Genomic DNA, 20603 nt, shown 5'->3' with positions numbered 1-20603 from the left:
ACTTCAGCAGCAGTGACTACTGCTGTTGGGCAGGCTATGCCTGTGGGCATAGGAAAGGTGGGAGCTGCCCTTTTCACAGTGCACGGCACTTACCAGGTAGGCCTGGGATGGAAGGACCCAATCTCTGGGTCCTCACTTCCAGGCTTGGCCATGAACAACACAAAGTACAAACAAATTGATGTCCTACAAGGACTCCCTGCAGGCCTGGCCAGGCTGATTCCTCCCATTAAGCAGCTGCAGAGCAGCTGGAGCACAGGAACTTCTGTGGCAGCAGCACCTCCTGTTCTTGCTCCATAATTCATAATACTATTCCAGGTCCTGTGTCTCAGGTGCCCATGAAGAAGTAGGCTTGGCTGCTAGGAATTGTGGGGGGCTGAGAAGGAAGATAAGTTGGAGACAAGGACTCAAGATGGACTTGAGCTGGGAGGCAGGAACACTTAGGGTGTACAAGCAACTTGAGGCTTTACAGCTGGATCTCTCTTGAAGCCCTGTGTTGCGCAAAGCCAGTCTGCTCTAGATGATCACACCCTGCTCTTTGGGGCTATATCTGAAATAGTAAACACAACATCTAACATTGACACCCTGTGCATTGGCATGGCTGGGGGACAGTATAGGCTGACGACTCTTCTTATGGTGTGATGTGGACAAGGCCATCTTTTCTGGGGATGAGAAGAGAGTTTAGCTGTGTGGAAGTGAGCCATGCTAGGTTGTGTGGCCTCAAGATAAGATTCCTGGCCCTGTTTATGGAGTGGTGTTGACACAGTCTGGCAGACTGGGTTACATCTGGTAGGCTGGAGAGTTGGGGATTTCCTCAGTCACAGCAGGGACATGATGCTGGTGAGGGCCCCCTCCATGAGCTGTGCTGAGGAACATGTAGTGAAGCTCTCTCCTTGCAGCTTTCTCTGCTGGGCTGATCTTGAAAGCTGAGCAGATGTGCTGACCTCTCTGAGCTATGCTTAGAGGAAATCTCACAATGTCTCTTAACTGCACTTGGGAGTCTTTTTTGAGAAAGACTCTTTGAAGATTTAGGTTTTTTTTCTGGAGGATGAGGGAAGAAAGCTGAGTGTGAGCTTTACCACAACAAGGATGAACCTCATTCAGGTCTCCTGCTAGCGTGGCTACTTCTTGAAGTGACTCACTGATCCTGTGAAATCTGTGACTCACTGTTGTCCTGACTTTGTTATGGCTTGGCCCATTGCTAGCAAGGAGGTGAGGGGTGGTGAGGGCATCTTGGTGGTATAATTTAGATGTATCGAGGTTGACTGCTCCCTTCCACCCACTCCCTGGCCTTGCGCAAGGTGGAGGCTGGCATGCAAAGGATGAAGGACCTGAGGATGGAGTCAGGATCCCTGAGACAAGCATCCTCCACTCAGCTGAGGAAGGTGAGCAGCCTCACAAAGGGGAAGGCATGAAGGGAAAGGCACTGCAACAATGACAATGGAAGACACTGCACGCCAGCATGGAAGGTGATGCACTTTTATTTCTTGTCTCAACCCCAACCAAAGGCTGGGAGGTGTCCCCAGCATGGGGCACTGCTCACCCTTCGCTTTCCCCCCCAGACCCCAGAAACTCCCTGAAAGCTGGGGGGATGTCGTGGCCTCCCACTGAGCCCCCTGCAACCTCCAGGGAGGGTGCCGGGGGCCGTGCCGTCCCCATCCTGCTGCAGCCAGAGCGCCGGCGGTAGCTGCTGGTGAGCAGAGTGTAGAGGAAGGGGTTGACACAGCTGTTGCCATAGGCCAGGCAGGTGACACTGAAGTTGAGATAAGCCTGGGTGGCGGGGCCAATGCCCAGCCCCTCACCCCAGTACAACCCAGCCAGCTGCCAGGCCCAGAAGGGGAGGAAGCAGGCCCAGTAAGCCACCACAATGGTGGAGATCCTGGAGAAGAGCCGCCGGGTGGGGGCCCGTCCAGCTGCCGGCAGCCCCGGGCCCCAGGCAGAGGACCGGTACGCCTGGGCCAGACAGGCATAGACGACACCCAGCACCATGCCAGGCACCAGGACGCTGGTGGCGAAGAGCACTGTCAGGTAGAACCGAAAGACCACTGGTGTCCAGGTAGGGACGCAGATGCGCTTGTGGGGGCCACCCCCCTCCCGCAGCTGGGTCATCACCATCATGGGGGCTGTAAGGAGGAGCGAGAGGAGCCAGAGGACAGTGCTGGCTAGCTTGCGGTAAGCATTGCCGGCTCGCCTGGCCTGCAGCGGCCTGGCCACCGCCCAGTACCTCTCCAGGCTCATGGCGGTCAGGAGGAAGATGCTGGCGTGCATGGTGAGGAGGTCCAGGCTGAGCAAAAGCCTGCACCCCACGTCCCCGAAGAACCAGTCATGGGCGAAGTAGGTGCAGACCACAAAAGGAATGGTGGAGAGGTACAGGAGGTCAGCCAGGGCGAGGTTGATCACATAGACCCCCAAGGAGCCCGCTGAGCGGCCAGCCACCCATCCAGAGGCCACCGCCACCGTGTAGATGTTCCCCACCATCCCAGTGAGGCACATGACCAGCAGCACTGCACCCAGCGGCCCCGTGACCGGGCTGTCCCCTCCCAGGACACTGCTGCCATCACCCCCACCACTGCTTTCCTCCGAGAAGCTGCCACCCTCAGGATCCTCTCCAGGCCTTGCACTGATGAGGGAAGGGTCACAAGACATCTTTGGGTAGGGCAAGCAAGAGCAAGTCAGGCTGTCAGAGACCTGTTCCTTCCTTCTGCCTTCCCCCCTCGCTGTATGGCACACAGCTAGCCTTAACACAAGAGGGAAGAATGGTGAGAGTTTAGCAGACATAGGGTACTCCAGAGAAGTCTATTCCTCACCTCCAGCTGCCCAGTCCATTTTGCTTATCTTGTCCATCACAAGCTCCAGTAGTTTTCCTTAACCACCAATGGGCTGAGAAGGGGATAGGTGCAAAATAACCTCTGCCAGCCAGGAGGAAACGTCTCTGGTCTTTGCTAGCTCCTCGTTTGTTGCTTCTCCAGTGTTCGCTGAGCCCACAGAAACCAGCAGACTCAGTGGACAAGTGGGTTTCTCCTTCTCCCAGGTCTGTTTCCTCTCAGCTCAGAGAAACTCTGGAGAGGTGGGCTCTGTCCCCCTGCACCAGACCCCAGGGAGTCACTTTGCCCACTGCACGGAGGAATGCGTCTGACTCACAGCTTCACACACCAGTGCGAACGCAGTCCCAGTTTATACTGGGCGCTCAGCCACTAGCTGAGGAGCTGTGCTGGCTTCCTCCTCTTTCTTGCAGACGTGTTCCTTCTTTCCCAGTGCATTCCTCCAGCTCCCTCTTCCTTCTTGTTCTTTTCCCTTTCATTTTCTCATTTCCCCTTGCATGGTTTTCCTCATTTGAAAGAGGATATAGCTGAAAGCGAAGACTCCCTAATGTGGCAGGGGGAAAAAGCATTGCATTGTGGCTTTAGAAGGGAAACAAGGGCCAGCCCTGAAAGTACAATAGGCAGGGAGCTGCCACACTGCTCTCCCTGGCCCTTAGCTAAGCCAGGCTGAGAGGGCTTGTCTGCAAGCAAGCCCACCAGATGGTAGGACATCTCACATTTTCTACGATCTGGCCCTGTTCCACCCTTGTCACCCAATAAGCAGCAAGCTCCTAGAGACTCAAGAGGGCTGGATATTTTAGAGCCCTTCTTTCCTCCCTCTCCCCAGAGACCATCCTCCTTCTCTAAGCTTTCCCCCTCCTTCCCTCCAACCACCAGGACCTGCTGCCTCACCTCAGAGCAGGGAGCACTAGCTTGTTAGGTAGGCACCATTGCCTTCTAGCGGGGCATCACTGCATGACACCTGTGCCCCCACCCTTCTGCACCCAAAGCTACCCTACCTCTGAGCCTCATTCATCTCAAGGAACAGACACGGTGGGACAGAATTTGCAGAGCAGAGCAGAGACAGATGCACCATTACTAAATGTGCTCTGCTCTTAGTTCACAGGGGGTTTCAGGCCACTCCAGCCACACTCTTTGCATTGTAGCGTATTAGCTTCACTGTGGCTGAGTCAAACGCCTCCACTCATCTACAGCAGTGATAACTCAGCAGTGAAAAGGAGAAGGAAGCATCCCATCAGTACTGCCCACACTCCACCAGGATCCAAGATCCTTCCCAAGCAATGTACTGCATGCCACAGCAACAGCTTCAGCATGATCATGCCACATGAGCGGGCATGTAGTACACAGGGCATTGACAGAGGCAACGTGAGAGGCCTCTGAGTTATATCTGTCAGCTCTTGGCATGTCTGGGTCACTCTCTGTTACTCCTCTTCCCAGAGGAAAGCTGAATGTGCAGGTTGTTTAGATGGAGCGTAAGCTTTTCTTTAATGGACTGCCCCTTTTTCATGTTATCAGAACCAAAAGGCACTTCTTTTTGGAACACAAGCATTGCAAAGGCTTTCAGTTTTTAAGCAAGTCATGCTCCTAACTGGGAGAGATCAGCAAACTGCAGTGAAAATATACTGTTAGGTGGAATGCTCCATTGTGCCATGGCAGCAGGATGAGTGATGCTGCTTCTCATCCAGGAAGTTGATGCTCCCAACTCATGGTGGTCTCAGCATAGAGAAGGGTCCCCAGAGAAGCAGAGGGGGACCATGACTTTGCCCATTTGGCTCTGATGGGAAGATTCACAGTCCACATGCCCTGGGAAATGCAATGAATAGCTGTGGCTCCTTGCTCTGAATATGTATGCTTTTTTTCAATAAATTACTTCATGCCTTAGCAGTTAGCAGCTCAGCTCATTTAGGAAGTTAAAATAAATTACAATGGGCTCTTTTAATGCATTTCTTTAGGAGCTAATTAAAACACTGTTTGCTTCATTAATTCCAGTTTGTTCCCCTTAACATGTAAGATGACTACTCTCATACTGCCTGCATAAAACTGCGGACACATCAGATGCTACAGTCAGCAGCAGATCTCAGCTGGTGCTTCCAGCACGTGAAACACAGCTCTCCCAGGAGAGCTTGAAAAAATTATCTTTAAGATATGAATCATGGGTTAATTTAGTGGTTAGGACTAACTGTTACTAAAAGGACATGAACATGCCTACTTCACTGTTATACTACTACATAAAACTATATGTATATGTGATATACACTATATACATATGTAATGTATAGGGCAGAATGAAAGTGCCAGGCCTTTGACATACAGAGGAGGGAGCAGAGATCCATGTGCTACTATCTTCAGACATCAACCCCCTGGCTCTAGTAAAGACAACAGAAAGTCTGAACTCTGTATCAGACAGGCCATAAGCTGTGCTCTGCAGGACCCAACATCTCTCCATTGGTTTGGCTAGAGACTCAAATTTGAAAGCTGAACTTCAGTGGCATGAATATCCCTCACAGCATCTTCCCTAGGGCAGTATTCCACCTCCCACCACTTTTTGTTGCACACACACACACCCCCACATTATCGACATACACAAATGTATACACGCACATTGGTTTTGAGCAGATCACTTAATCTTCCCTGTAGGAATCAGAAGAAGGTCTCTACGCAAATGTGGCCTGAAGAATCTTTCAAGCCCATACACGTAGGAAGAAGCAGGCCTCAAATTTGGCTGTTAGATTAAATCTTTTACGTGACCTTTCTCAACTACAGCTCCAACTGATCAAACATCTAGATGTTTCATATCTCTGTTGCCAGCAGAAAAGCCATTTCTTGTAAAGGAACAGTCTCTCCTGGTCTAGCAGCCCCCACAACCCATTGGGGTGGAGCTCAAGCCAGGCAGCTGTTTTCTCCCATAAGGTAGGTGGCTGTCTGCAGTTTCATGCAGGAGTGATGCTAAGTCCCACATCCAACACAGCAAGTGCCAAGTTTTCAAGGCTCAAATGACAGGCAAGGCCTGCCAGCATCCAGTCAGATCACAGCAATTTAACAGTGACAGGTTTGCACTGAGGATTCAGACTCACAAAATCTTGCACTTGAAAGGAAGCAGCTTAATTTGGCTCCCAGAACAAAGTGGACCGTCTATAGGGAAAAAAAGTGCTTCAAAGAGTGCTTCAAGAGCACTGTGTTTCTCTGATGTTGATATCCTCTCCTTTCCTGACAGCCCACCCAACAGGACCAGGTGGAGTTGAGTCATAATGAGGTTCCCACATGGTCTTCTAGGATTTAAACTTGAAGTAGGCTTCAACTGTAGTGAAGGAAAAAGGTGGTGCATTAGGGCAATACACTGAACCAGAGTACCCCGAGGGGAAGGATACAGCATCCAGGCACTTACTTGCATATTCCTGTGGCGTCATGGCCTGGTTGATGACACTAGTGAAGGCTGCGATCCAGTCCAGCTGGTCAGTCTCCGTCTCGCAGGTGAAGAGGTATTCCCGGTCGGGGGTGACAATCGTGAGGCCATAGAGCCAAGAGAAGTTTCCCTGTGTCCCCGAAGGCAATCCCTTCTGGACGCTATAGCCATTCTCTCTGCTGCCCACAAATACCTCACCCTTAGCAAATGCATCCTGCACATCAGGAGGGAAAGAGAGGGATTTACAGAATCCCAGAAGAATCAGGGAATAATAGCAGTGCACCTAAGGACAGGAGGAGAGTGGGTGAGGGCCAGGGATGTAGCAGCAAAAAGATCTGAAGGTGGTCAGGAGATTCAGAAGAGCAGGGAGGCTATGCTCAAAGACAGTGGTGGAAAGGAAAATTTAAGAGCATAGATCTCAAGAGGTCTGAGAGAGGAACTGCTGCTCCTGCCTCGCCATGTCATCTCCCGTGACACTCTCCTCCCCATCACCACCTTTACACCGCTGCCCTCCCTGTTCTCATTGTCCACAGGCAGTGAAACAGAGAAAGCATGGGATTAACTAAGTGGGATGGAAAGGGGAAGACCTAGAGTACATTCCCAGAAGCTGGGGAACCTGCAAGCTTCTCTTACTGCAGAGAAAAGACTCTGGTTGCACTTTGACCCTGCCCTCAACACTGTTTCCTGCAGCTGCCAGAGGTCAGATCTCCCTCTCACCAAAGGGTCCTTGAAGTACATGAGCCTGCGGTGATCCAGCGTGAACCAGCGCTTCTTAAAAGCCTCTCTCTGCTGTGAAGGGAAGAGGTTATGTATGTAAGGAGACAGTGCCCTCTGCCGAAAGCAGTGTGAATGGATACCCAAAATTCATCCCAACCACTTGAACCAAGCCCCTGCCTTAACAGCAACCTCCTCCTCACCCTTTCTCAGCTGAGAGTGGGGAACAGTGTCGGGTTTTTCAGTCCGAACTGCTGTCCCCAACTCTTGGACTTCTGTGAAAGACCCCAGAGTCGAGACAGGAGAAATCTAGACACTAAATACCTGTAAGGTCACGAACACACAGACACATGCAGAGAGATCTGTTGTTCTGGGAGAAAGCAGGGACTCTGGCTTCATCTACTTTCACATGTGTCCTTCCCCTTCCTTTTATTCTCCCCTCCCTTGGTGCACACACACTGTTCCCACAGGTGTCTAAAGAGTCAGGGGGGAATGGGGAAACTGCAGGAGAAAAATATTGAAGTAGGGAAGGTCAGTGGCTCTTTGGCAGGTCCCTGATAGCTATTTTTTCTCTCACAGCAGCTCACCTTGGGACCAGTCTTCTCCATGTATCCCTCCTTCAGGAAGTTTCTTGTCAGCCGATTTCTGATCTGATAAAAAAAGCAAGAGTAACATTCCCTTAGCCAGGTTTCTTTGCTATTTGCTTTCACCTGCCACCCTTCCTTCTATTCCCCCAAATTCAGCCGCCTTTTAAATTCATGTTTGCATAACTGTCTAGCCAGGAGTCAATCCCATCTCCAAAGCGCCCAGAAACAGCAGAGAGCAGTTGTTCTCTGGCCGTCACAGCCACTTTTCCACACACTTTCTCATCCTTCTGACTAAACACTGCAATTTCCACTTCTGTAGCTGGGGATCTAATAGTAACTAATGGTCTCTCTTATCACATAACCGAGTACCAGTGGGAGACTCAGCACCGCGCTCTAGTGCTGCCTTACCTCATTATCACTGGCAATGGGAAATGCTACCTTCAGATAATGGAACTGCACAGAGCGAATGGCATTGAACCAGTCCACTACCTCCTGAGAATGGAAAAGGACAGGACAGAAAGCTTAGCCAGACCAACAGCGAGCCATCTGAACTCACCCAGCTGCACCCAACCCTATGTTAACTACAAATACAGCCAGCTCTCCCTCCCCAGCACCTACAGCATCTCCTTCACAGACACAAGGCCAGCACGGCTGCCCCATTCCCTGCATGCACAGGCAGCACATCTGCACATCTTCTATGGCAGCTCCTCCCACACAAACCAACTCAGCCAGTGCTCCTGCCCTGCTCCCTGCAGCAAAACTCTCCCACAGACACAGAAACACAGAGCCAGAATCCCCACCCTGTTACCTACAGCAACTCACACACACGTACCCCATTCTAGTCATGCTTCAGACTACTTAATACCAGCAGCTTCTCAAATCACCTCAATTGCTTTGCAGGGTTTGATGCTAAAACAAGATACCTTTCCACTTTCATGGTAGACAAATATATTCCGGGTCTTGTTGTCTTTGAGATAAGTGATCTGCAGGCCATTGGGGTTCCCAATCTTCACTGGCTGGAACGTAGCATTGATGACATCTATTTTAACATTGATTTTGGGTTCTTTGGCCTGAGAACAGAATGGCATTGGTTATGCATGAGCAATCCTAGTGGGAAAGAAACCTGAGTTGACTTAGTAGGGTAAGGCAGGGTCAGAGCACATTAAAAGGTAGTAACTACCCCTTCCCAACAAAACTGTAGTAGCACACGCTCCCTTCACTGTGTGGCATGCTCAAGCCCAAACAGTGGTTCAGCCCCTCCAATTCAGATTTGAGCTGTGCCTACTATGGAACTGCCAGTCGGACACTAAGAGTGCATCTGGCTTTACAGCTGAGCCAGTCTAAAGCCTAAGTGACCCCAAAAGGAAAGACCCCACTCCTGCTCCTCCCTACCTTAAGCCACTCCCTCCCTTGCAGCAGTATACTAGCACTTGCCTTGTTCATTTCAGGGAGGTGAACTAGGAGAAGAGCAGCCCTCCTCAGAGCAAACCAAACCAAACCATAGGTTTTTGCCAATTTGGCTCACAGTGGGGTAAGGCTGTTTCCAGTGATGGTGCAGGTTTACACAGCCAGGCAAATGGGTAGGGGTGAAGTGAAAGATCAGCCCCCAGCAGTGAGGGAAGGGTGTAGGGAAGTACAAAGGGAGGACATGGGGAAAATCTCACCCTGACAGTAGGAAGGGGACCCCTCTCCTCAGTGACATGTTTCTGTTATCATCCCTGGCGTGGGATGAGCAAGGCAACCTCAGAAACATGCGTAGGAAATAGGAACGCCTCTCTGACCCTGCTGCCCTGGGTGGAGTATACACTGAGGTGGGAGGTGACCACCATACTCACATCCTGCTTCGTGAAATACTTCAGGCATCCCTCTCTCTCAGACAAGAGGAACTTGCGGGGTAGGAACTGCCCGTTGTCTCGGCCTCGCTTCCAGAGGATGCCTTCCTTCACCCCTAGGAACAGAAAAGCCACTTTTAAAAGCATTCCCCTACAGGCATGGTAGGCATCAGAGAGCCACATCCAGCCTGGGATCCCAGCCACACTTCTGGGATAAAGCACATGATGGACTATTGCTGAGAACAAACACCTAAGAAGAAGAGGTCTCACCTCTGGCTTACGACTGAAGATGGTGTTGCTAGGTTTGCAGCCCAGATAAACAGTCACCAAAAGACATTCCTAGATGCTTCCCACCTCCTAGTCTGACTCCCACTACTGCCTGTGACAGCCATCTATCCTGGCCCACGGCAGACACTGGCATGGGACCAGAACTCTTCGCACTTGATTCTGCAGGCCCTTGGGCTCCAGCACCTTGTATCACAGCACTGGCTGTGACATTTCAAAGACAACCGCTGTGGTTGGAGGGGGTGGCATGCAGCAGGACAGAAATTCCTTACTGCAGAGATCTGGCTCCACCAGGACAGCAAATGCCTTTGAAAAAGGCCAGCTGGTAATACCAAGCTTGGAAGCAACCCTACGGCACTTGGGTAGTGCCAACATGTGCTGCCCACAACTTAAACTCCCCCAAAACAATGCCCTGTAGGTACCAACTGGATTCTCAGTATGTGTGGGATTTGCAACACTGACACTATGAGCTTTCTCCTCATGGTGCTCAAAAGCTTCCAGCAAAGGCAGCAGGCAGGATATTTTGATGCTGTGCTCTGCTCTTACCATCAGAATATGGCAGCTGTTTTCCTGGCTCCGTGAACTCTTTGCGTTCATATTTGGCCCGTATCCACTGTTCTCTCAGCACTCTGGAGAGAGAGATGACAGGTAGCTCAGAAACAAACTAGAGGAACCCAGAACTGCCCTTCCCCCTTTTCTTCTGTATGCAGCAACTTACTGGCAGTCATTGTAGGTTGGCTGGTAATAGTAAATAGGGATGTGAGCTTCATATGTGGCTTTAGTCACAGCATTCCCATGCTTGGCCAGAAACTGCAGAGTTAGACAGAGAGTTAGTGCCTTCCCTTTGATGCATTCTCATGTTGGGCTTTTTCTTTCCTGGCCCACTACAGGGCTAGATGCACAAGGAGCTCATGGAGCATTCTCCTTTCCTGTCCACTGCAACATCCCAGCAAAGTCTGGATACAGGAAGGTGGGTCTCAAATGCCTTGTCTACTCTCAGAAGTTACACTGATTGCACCTGAATCAACAGAATGCCATAAATGTCACTTCTGTGGGGCTGGGTGCACACACACGCTCAGTGGATTTGCTGCAATGCCCCACATCTCCAGGGAAACAGAGTTCAATGACAGCTCTGTAATGCCGTCTGGGAGGACATTCCAAACCTCTTCGCTCCTCTCCAAAGAGCGATATGATACAGATTATTTTCTTTGGATCTCTGGAAAATTTTTTCAGTTCCCTGAAGATTAATGGGTTGAGGGGGGTGTAGCGGGGAGAATTCAAGTTCCCATAAATGGCATTTTTCTCAAGAGATCACATTATATCTGAAAACTCTTCTCAGAGGACAGAATTCCCCAAGATTTTCCCTTTGGAACACTGAAACCAAGAGGAGACGTTGAGGCTGGATGGTGCTGGCAAGTGGGAAATGAGTAATCTGGAGCAACAAAGACCCTGAGCCTTGGCAAGATACATTGCAAGAGCTCTGCATTTGCCAAAAAGTAACAGGACATGGGGAGACATGTAAGGCATCATCCTTCTCCCAGTGGGTTATGGGGAGTTATCCTCACTTCAGTATCCAGAGCATGAGTAGCAAAGGGACTACGTATCAGATTAAATCTCCAACTCTGTGAGGCCAAAGGGCCGATTTTCCCAGGATGTCTTGGTGTATAGCCTATACCCAACCAACCTGACACACTAATGGGGATAAATATCTCACCTGCACCTGAGCATCATCCCAGTGATCCATCTTCAGGGATTTTACTTTGCTGATGCTAGGGATGTTGCGGTGAATTCCTGAGCAGCTGAGGCATATAAAGACACCCAAAGTAGAGGATGCCCAGTCAGGATCTGAGGGTATAAAAACAGGGTATGACTAGAGGTGGTAAATCTCCCTGGAAGATATGCCTCAACAAAGAACATAGTCTGGAGAAAGAGAGACCTGAGTGACCACAGTTTCCTCCGAACTGATTAATTAACACCCAAGGTACAGGCAGGAAAAAGTACAGCTATTAGTCCCTCATTCCCCCTGCTTCCACTACTTCCTCTGAATCTCTGTTCACCTGAACCTTGAAAAACTCTGAAGTGGTCTGCGAACTCGCTTTGCATAAAGGGTCACCCAAGATGAAACTGAAACTGCCTCTGGGAAAAGGCTCCAGGAGCTGTTTAGTGCAACGCAGCAAACCCCCAACAGTATTTAGCTCTGGAAGTGGAAAGCAGCCTTGGATCCAAAATTCTCCAGGGAATTTAAGAAGGTAAAGTGGTAATAATTAGCCTAGTCTTAATTTGGCTTGGGCAGTACACTCCACGTGCCCCTTTTAGGAGGAGTATGATGGGTGTTTTTAGCAGCACCTGTAGGACCTCAAACTGGATACCCTTTTGAGAGGGCAAGCACTTCAGTAAAAGAAACCTCTGAGGTACCTGTGGTACGTTGTCAGTTCATAGCTGAGTCACAGAGAAGACAATGCCCTCCTGAATCATGCCTTCTTTCTGGAGCAGTTAGGATTTCACCGGGAACTTTCCTGTCAGGTCCTGACTGGGCATGACCTTGATCTGTATTTGAGATCTGACATGACTACAACCCACAGTGCTGCAGCTACACAGCCCCTGTTCATCTGCACTACAATGTCCTTCTTCCCACCAGTGCTGTGGCAGCATCCCCTTCCTCCTCCCTTGCCAACTCACCTCCACGGAGAGGAAGCAAATGTCCAGACAGAGCAATATCTCCCTCTCTGCCCCAGGCTCCTGTGCAGTCAGATAGCCAGCACCAAACTGCTGCTAGAGATCAGCCCCCAGCTCCCTGCTTCTGACTCTTCCTCTAGCAACCCTTGGAGACTCACCTGGCTTCCCACAGTCTGCACACAAAGAGTTTTCTGCCCTTCTCCACACCTCCTTCAGGGCCTTCATGCTCCTCTCGCTGCCTCCAGCCATCATGTCCAAATGCTATTCCTCTGGGCAGGGCAGGTCAGGGCCAGGAGGGCAGCTGCCTGCACCTTCTGCACCTGTGGGCCAACCCACTGCGTTGCCCAGGGGAGAAGGAGACACCAGAGACCCAGAAACTCTTGCAGACAGAGGAAAAAGGGGAAGGCAGAAGCCGTAAGGTTAATGGAAGAAGTGTGGAGGCCTGACAGCACACCTGAACCAGCCAAGCACGACTGCAGGGGCAAAGAGGCTGGAGGCTGAAGTGCGCCCAGACTGTGAGTGAGGAGGAGGAGGAGGAGACCTGCCCCTTGGGCGTGGAGGGAAGTGCAGCAATTAACCACAGAACTGGTTTTTCCGCATTTCTGCTGGTTAAAGGACAGGCCAGGAAAAGAGCGCATGCAGCAAGAGAGCTGATAAAGGCGAGGCAGCCCTGGATGAGCAACCGCTGGGCCATGTCAGGACTCGTCATGCTCCGTGGGCCGGCGGGGGTTGGTTTTGGCTGCCCCCGCAGTGCTTCAGGAGCTTCAACCAAAGTCAGCTGACCACCGCACAAGCATTACATCCATTTTTAGGATAAGAACTGGAGGGCAAGAAAGGTTCAAGAGTTCAGCCGAAGTCACTTGAACCAGCAGCCAAGAACACAGCTGATGCCCCCACCTACTCACGCCGATACCCGTCTCCATCAATTACAGAAACGACAGCTGTTCAGCCAGTCCTGCATCTTGGAGACTCAAGTGTCAGAGCCGAGACGTGTCTCTGCACTTGCCTCCCCCACCTAAGAGCATCGAAGGTGCCACTGACACCAAGCAACAAGAACAGCTTGAAATAAACTCTCGGACCTTTAATGAAGAAATGCAGATGTTAACTATTTAGAGGAATAACCTTTATTAAAGATGCAGATATGAAATACTCAGAGCAGTGGCAGTGCCAGTCCTATGGTGAGAGATTGGGTGCTACGCTGAGGGCACAAGGCAGTGCCACAGGAGCCTTTCGCCAGGAGGGAGCTGAAGAGGAGTGGGAGCTGGAGGCACCCAAGCCTAAAGGATCACTCTGCCCACCCCAGGCTAGCAGCAGACACCTGTAAGGTCCACAACACCACCTCCTCCCTCCTGGCCCCAGCTTGGAGGAAAATGTGTACCAGGAGCAGGTGAGGGAAGAAGAGGACCTGATGCCAGCCCCGCAGCCAAGGCAGCGGCCCTACATGGCCAGCCTCCCTCCCACTCACCCCACCACCGGTGATACCTGAGAATCCCCTGGACCCACCCCATCCTCAGCCGACAAGGGCCTCCCACTTAACGCCTCATGAAAAAACCCGCCCCCAGCGAGGCGCGGGTGCCACAAAATGGCGGGCGGGGAAGGAACCGCCTTTCACGAGCGGGCTGCGGCGGAAGGGGCGGGCGTCGGCGGCGTCGGCAGCAGCAGCGTGGTGCCGCCATGGCCCGCAAGAAGAAGCGTTCGGGCGGCCGGGACGGGCGGCTGGTGGTGACTTTCGACGAAGATAAGCGGAGGTGAGGGCGGGCGGGACCCGGGGCGGAGGGAGCAGGCATCCCTGGGTGTGGGGGTCGCTAAAAGCTGGGGGGGTTCTGTGTTGCCGGTGGCAGGGAGTACCTGACCGGTTTCCACAAGCGGAAGGTGGAGCGGAGGAAGGCGGCGCTGGAGGAGATCAAGCGGAAGCTGAAGGAGGAGCAGAGAAAGATGAAGGAGGAGGTATCCCTCCATGCACCCCCAGACCCTCCGCGGGTCGCGCTGAGAAGGGGGCCCCCCTTCCCGCCATGGCAGGCTGGGACCGGGGCGGGGAGCGGGCCGCGGGTCAGGGGGGGTCTTCGGGCTTCCCCTGCCCCGCTTGCAGGGGGACGGGGCCGTCCCGGGCGGAGGGCGGGCGGCTGGAGCGGCAGAAGCACCGCAGTGACCTGTTTCCATCCCTCAGCGGCACCAGGAGTATCTGAAGATGCTGAGCGAGAGGGAGGAGGCGCTCGGTACGTGGTGGCCGGTGGTGGGCGCTGGGTCCCCGGCAGCGTGAGGGGCGGGAGGTGGGCGCCCGTGGTCTGACACCCTTGGCTGGGCGGTGGGAGCTAGAGTAGGGGTGCTCCCGCTTCACCCTGCGGGGTCGGCTCCTCGCCGTCCCCCTGGGAAGCTGGGCTGCGATCTGAGCCCGCAGCCCTCTGTCTCCGGCCGGCTGTGCGGAAAGGAACATGCAGGAGGATGTCTCCAAGGTGTTCGCCAGATCCCCTCTGCTGGGAGGAGGAGCTTGTCCTTCACGATTTGTAGTGCCAGTGTTCAAGCCACTCCGCTCTCTAACTCTGCATGCAAAGGCTGGGTCACCCACCCCCAGCGTGGCAGTGCAGAAACGTGTGAGGAGTTGGGCACTTTGTAGTGTAGGATTTCTTGTCTCCCCAGATGAGGCTGATGAACTGGAGCACTTGGTGACATCGCAGACAGAGTCTGTGAACATTGACCACCCAAACCACATTGTAACAGTGACCACCACCAGTGACCTGGACCTCTCAGGGGCGCGCCAGCTGGGACTGACCACTCCTGTGGTAAAGCCTCTTGATGCTTCTCTGATTGTATCAGCTGTAAGCATTCCTGGGGCTGGTTAGGTAGGACTGGTACTCCTTGCATATGCCCAAAGACATGCAGCTGCCTGGGAGCAGGTATGAAAAGGGAAACTTGTAACTTTCACATTCCTCCACAACTTATGTTGGGCCTCTAAAGGCGAGGAAATATCCTGTGTGAACAGCTCACTCCAAACCTCCCTGGAATCCTTTGCTAGTCCCAGCTGATTCTGTGTAAGTGAAAGGTGCCACAGGGCTGGATGGGGGAGAATGTAGTATATTAAAAGCAGCAAGATTTCAGACTTTGCTTCATGTACTGTCTTCAACCTCTTTCCTGTGTCCTGTCCAGGAAGGATTACTGTTTGCATGAGGAGGGATTTCTCTCCATTAACCTGTTTGGACCACATATAAGGAAACCATTCAGTTTTGGTTGTGGTGGCTTTTATTCTCAAAATGTATTTTAACTGAGATCTCATATTTTTTCATAGAGGCTTTCAGGCCCTGGTTGACTTGATCCTTTTCATCTTTATGACCCGTGGCTGGATTTGAGCTCTCTGGGGAAGTGTCTGTGTTAACCTCTTATACTTGCAAGGTCGTCATCTCATCTGAAAATCCACTTAAATTGGTTTTGGTGGTAATTTAAGAAAAAAGCTGAAACCTTCAGTTCATAGTTTAGACTTCAGTTGCATGGCCATTAAGATCATGCTGAAGTTTTTGGATCTTAGGGTAGATTACTGTAGGACTTCTTGCTGGTTGTCCCTTTCTGAGTGGCTGCAATAAGTAAGCTTGATATTTGGACAGCAAGGAATGTGGAGAACTAGAAAAACTTCATCCATGACTAGATGGTTCCCAAAACAGAATAAAACCAAGAAGGCAGCAGAAACACCAGAATCTCAAGACTACCTGTTTTAATGTGTCTACAGGGATTTTCTCTTTTCCTTCCTTTTCAAGGGAAAAAATGATGGATCGGAAGAAGAGAAAGGGGAGGAGGTGATGAACAAGCCTGTAAGAGCAATGCCCAAGAAGTCCAGAAACCCATTCCTTTCTGAAAAGTATGTATAAATTCATTCAACTCTTCGCTGCTAGGCTCTGCAAGCTGATCAGGAAGATCTTGTGTTCCCAGATCAGCAGCGTGGTTGCAGGAAGGGGGATACTGTGCTGCCTGGGCGCTGGTGAGCAGGAGCCAGCAGAGGGCACTGGCAGAGCACAAGCCTGCCCTGGTCTCTCCATTCCCCTCACATTGATCCCTGGTGACAGCGGCAGGAGGAGGAGGAAGACGACGCAGTGCAGGGTGGGCTTTGTCCTGAACTCTTTACCTAGTCTTTCTCCAGATATTGCAGGCAAGGGTGCGTTGCAGGGTGCAGAGTCTGAAGGTCAAAAGACCCTAAAGCTTTAGCATTCTCCACATTTTTCAGTATCCAGGATTTACAGCTGCTTTGGGCATTCGGAGAATTACTTACTCTGCAGTAGGTGGCTACTGCATATGTAGACTTGCAGGTTTCCTGCCCTGTCAGGATGATGCCCAGCATAGTGGAGTTCCCCTGGGGCTTACCGTGGCTGGTGTCCACTCCTGCTGGGCCATGCAGGGCTCTCCTGCTATTGTTGTGGTATTGCCTTGCAGACTTTGGTCCCCAAACATTTCTCTCTTCCTGCCCTGCACAGGATCTCTTCTCTTACTGCCACGCTGCACATGCACAGCCGGAAAAAGACAAAAGGAAAGAGACCCCAACGTGGGCAAGGCCCACACAAGAAAATCCAGAAATCCAGCTCAGGGCGAACCACTAAGACACAGCGACGGAGGCTGACAGGGAAAATGGGCCGTGACCAAGATTAACAGAGAAACTAGTGCTTGGACCAGCAGTTGAGACAGTGTTCCACATCTGGCCTGCTGCTCTTTGGAGCCCCTTGATCATGGTCAAGGGCCTCGTTTACTTGGTTTTCTGACCAGCAGTGAGCCCATTTCAGCCTTTCTCTCACCTGTGAGCACTGGCCGGGGCAACTAGACACTTTACCCATTTATTTCTGCAGTGATCTCCACCTAAGTGTCTGGGTGCCATGATGTCTCTTAACTTCTACTGAGGCTCAGATTCTCTGTTTGGCATAATCCTTCCATCCTTGGGTCTCCCCTTCCAGAGCTGATACTTGGCTTTATCAAAGGACATGATCTGGGGCTGAGTGCAACAGGCACATTGTCAGGGCACATTGTCAAGAGCTCCTCTTCAACTCATGCCGGCAGTACCCTGACATTTCTGCTGTGTAGCAAATCATTTGTCCATGGAGACATGGTGTTGTCTCATGTTTCTTCTCCAGTGCCAAACCTGAATGTAGGGGTACTTTTTCTTTGGTACCTTTGCCAGGTGAAAGTTGGTAACTTTGTGAATAAATTTTTTATGAAGTCGTTTTGCTAAGAGAAAAATATTTGTGACTTATTTGAAGCATAACAGCAACAGCTAATGCCAGTACTAGCTGGAAAGAGGGGAGATGATTCCTGGTACTTAAAGGATATTGAAATCCACTGGTCCTCGGGAAATGGAATAGTTAGGAGCTATTTCTGTTGTAACACAGAGCCGGCCAGAGCAGGAATGGCTCGTTGCATTGTCTGCTGAATGTGCTGATCTTAATTGCGATAGCTGGGAGTATGAAATGCCCTAATGCCCTTGCTGTATGTGTGTGGCCCGCTCTGGGGTGGGAGGGGCAGAGGCTGCCCTTTACCTCAGTGCCAGTGCAGTCGTCAGCAGTTAACTGCCTTTCTTAGGACCTCCGTATATGTGTTTTAGCATGGATGCCTTGCATGGTTGATGTTGAGGAATGCCAGTGGCAAAACCGGGAGTCAATCCTCTGAAGAAAGCAAGCCTAGGCAGCATGCTGGCCTCTGTCCTCGAGTATCTGTGGGAGACTCTGGCTATTCTGCCTTTGGCAGCCAGGCCCCCTCCCTTGCTGCATGTGTACTGGTGAGGAAATGACAAAGGGAAAAAGGCCTGTGTGGCCAGAACCCACACCAGAAAATTGGCAACCCAGCAGTGGGTGGGTATGTAGATTCCCCATGCCAGAAATGGGAGTGTGGGAAGAGTAAACCAGTGCCTGGGGCTTTACGGAGGAACAGAGCAATGCTGATGGCTGCCAGCTGCTAAAGCTAACAGCACCAGCTTGATGTGTATCTCCTCATTTCTTAGAGTGTGCACATGCAAACACACAGAAATTCTTTGGAGTGCACTGGGGAGGGGGGGTCTGATCTCAACACTGAGAGCAGCTATGCAAGTTCTGCTACAGCATGTTCCTCTGGAGGGAGCTGTGTGATGCACATGCTTGTGGGGAGGAATGGGGTCTGTACCTCCCTTTCTCCTCTGAAAAAGGTAACTGGCAGGGAAGTGGACACTTATGCCATGTGCCACCAGTGCCTTGTGTGCTTGGACTCTGAGTCCCATCCTGAGCTGAGGCTTGGTGCTCTTGGGCACTAATTCTGAATAACACTGGCCACATCATAGAAGTCCTCACTTCCAAAATAGCGACAGTGAGCTTCTCTTGCTCTGCTGTAATGGTCATTCCAGAAAGCTCATGGGGTTTAATGTGTGACTTGCCCACCTTCCTGTCTTACCTCGGGGTGTTGAGTGTTTCAGAGCTGCAGAAACACAGCTCGGGGGGGAAAGGCCAAAAGCAATGCATCCAAAGTGTCCCAGTGGTACCATGTGCAGAGCACAAAGCGTTTCTTGTTCTGGTTTGGGAGTTACATGCTCTAGAGCCATTCTGTGGTGGTTGGCTTTGAGAGGGATGTAGGAGGGAAGAAGGAAGTTCTGTTTGGAGCAGTGTGCCACACCAAGGGGACTGCGGCTCAAAGCTGGAGGGCCGTCCGACGCCCTTGGTCGTACAGCAGCTTTCTCCTCTCTGGGACCCAGTGCCTTGTGGAATGACTGTGGGCAGAAGGCGACTTGCACTTGCCCCCACCCCAGAGTTCTCCCTGGAGCTGGAATGGATGCTGTTAAGGAAATGTACAGTTCATGTGTTTGTGGAATCTGCTGAAGTGTGGAGTGTGAACTGTAGGTTGGGTTGCCTTACGCAGCCTGTAGATGGCCTGGCGTGCTGGCTGGGACAGCGCTGGATTACCTCTTTATAATCCTGCTGAGATGGTAAGAGTGACCTCAATAGCACTTCAGTGTTATTTTGCTGCTAGGTGATTTAGAAGAAACTCTCTTTTAGTTTGTTTCCCCAGCCCTAATAACTCTTGCTTCTTTCTCAAGTGTCAGCCTCCAACAGCCTCTGCCATGCTCTGAAGACTTCCAGTTCCTGCTGGAAGTTGTGTTTTTCACATTTAAAAAAAACAAACAACACATGGAAAAACTGAGAACAGAACTGTTAGATCCTATAGGGAGCTAACCATCAGGATTGTTTGCTGCACTATTGATTTCTTAGTTCGATCGATTAAAGCTTTATTTTGTAATGTAAATCACTGACTCAGCCCTAGCCTGCTGTCTTTGTTATGCACAGGGTGTGCAGTCAGGCTACCCCAGGATATATCGGATCGAGGATATGAGCTCCTACACACAAGTTAGTGCATTAAGTGTTTGCTGGACACATCACAGTTCATACCAGGCTGTGGCTTAAATTTTTTTTTTTTGCTGTTTCCCCTGGTTTTCATGATGGATTTGAGCATTTTTTGTTGTTTTCCCTCCCCAGCTGCTCACCAACAAGTTCCAGCTGTTCAGGAGAAAGCTGGTTCTGAATATACGATACCTGCAAAAATCAACATGCCAGTGCAGCCACTGCTCTGAAAAGGAAAAGCAGAGAGCAGCGGTTCCCTGTGTGCTCCCCCTTCCACAGCCTGTGCACACACTTTTCACGCCTGCCTCTGCAGCTCGGCCACCTCGGGCACATGCGCATTCCTCATGCTCGTGCGGGAGGGCTCGCACGGAGAGGTGCAAGGCTTTGATGTGGGCTGCCACGCTGGGGTTTCCATGCATGATGGCTTTCACTGGCTAGACTGCAATTCCGCATACATGCACGCACAAAAATATAATCAGGATTACAGAGGATCAAAACCAGTCTGGGAGCCAAAAAGGTCAGACGGTTGGGGAAAAATAGGAGCGCAGCACAAAGGAGGCATGGCCGCAGCGTGTGCCTGCACTGTGTGATAATCGGTGCACTGTATCTGTCACCCTTCAGTAGCATATCGAGCTCAAGGCTGTACCCAGCAGAGTCCCGCTGCTGCTTAGAAAGGAGCTGGGGAAAAAAGTTACTGGGAGAGTGACAAGAGCTTTTGAAGATTAATGGAGCTGAATAACCAGGGTTGTTTGGGAAAAGCAAGGTTGGAGACGGAATTGCAGACTGCCTTCAGTTGGTAAACAAAAAGTGAAATTACGCATTTTTTTTAATGCTCACCAGGACCGGAAAGAGAAGGAAATTGAGTTGTAGCAGGGGCAATGGAGGACAGGTGTTAGGCACGTTTCACTAGGAGGCTTAGGCAGGGCTTGAGCTTGGCAGGTAAAACAAACCTCTCT

The 20603-nt window shown here is 51.2% G+C and overlaps 3 protein-coding genes across 5 annotated transcripts; 1 reads left to right on the top strand and 2 right to left on the bottom strand.

Annotated features, from left to right (window-relative positions):
- Positions 1-1536: 1536 nt before the first annotated feature.
- LOC135315017 (urotensin-2 receptor-like) lies at positions 1537-3390 on the bottom strand. The gene has a single exon (XM_064460562.1). It carries the CDS (start codon positions 2773-2775, stop codon positions 1537-1539), a length of 1239 nt encoding a protein of 412 aa, XP_064316632.1. The 5' UTR covers positions 2776-3390.
- A 164-nt stretch (positions 3391-3554) lies between these two features.
- On the bottom strand, positions 3555-13794 carry LOC104047893 (arf-GAP with dual PH domain-containing protein 1). 3 transcript variants are annotated; one of them, XM_009508308.2, is made up of 11 exons: positions 12475-13793; positions 11355-11485; positions 10359-10450; positions 10187-10269; positions 9359-9471; positions 8447-8593; positions 7932-8015; positions 7524-7586; positions 6940-7011; positions 6205-6436; positions 3555-6117 (listed from the first exon to the last, which is right to left on the bottom strand). In XM_009508308.2, exons 1-11 carry the CDS (start codon positions 12566-12568, stop codon positions 6089-6091), a joined length of 1140 nt encoding a protein of 379 aa, XP_009506603.2. In that variant the 5' UTR covers positions 12569-13793; the 3' UTR covers positions 3555-6088. The 3 variants fall into 3 exon arrangements, with proteins under 3 accessions (XP_009506603.2, XP_064310935.1, XP_064310926.1); XM_064454865.1 differs by lacking the exon at positions 7932-8015 and having other exon boundaries at positions 12475-13794; XM_064454856.1 differs by lacking the exon at positions 6940-7011.
- Positions 13795-13930: 136 nt separating this feature from the next.
- On the top strand, positions 13931-17527 carry NOL12 (nucleolar protein 12). The gene is made up of 6 exons (XM_064454877.1): positions 13931-14064; positions 14158-14263; positions 14484-14532; positions 14954-15096; positions 16063-16163; positions 16774-17527. Exons 1-6 carry the CDS (start codon positions 13991-13993, stop codon positions 16943-16945), a joined length of 645 nt encoding a protein of 214 aa, XP_064310947.1. The 5' UTR covers positions 13931-13990; the 3' UTR covers positions 16946-17527.
- Positions 17528-20603: the final 3076 nt, after the last annotated feature.

Source organism: Phalacrocorax carbo, chromosome 1, assembly GCF_963921805.1.
Source record: "Phalacrocorax carbo chromosome 1, bPhaCar2.1, whole genome shotgun sequence".
NCBI lineage: Eukaryota > Metazoa > Chordata > Aves > Suliformes > Phalacrocoracidae > Phalacrocorax > Phalacrocorax carbo.
This window is presented reverse-complemented; position numbering and strand designations above follow the sequence as displayed.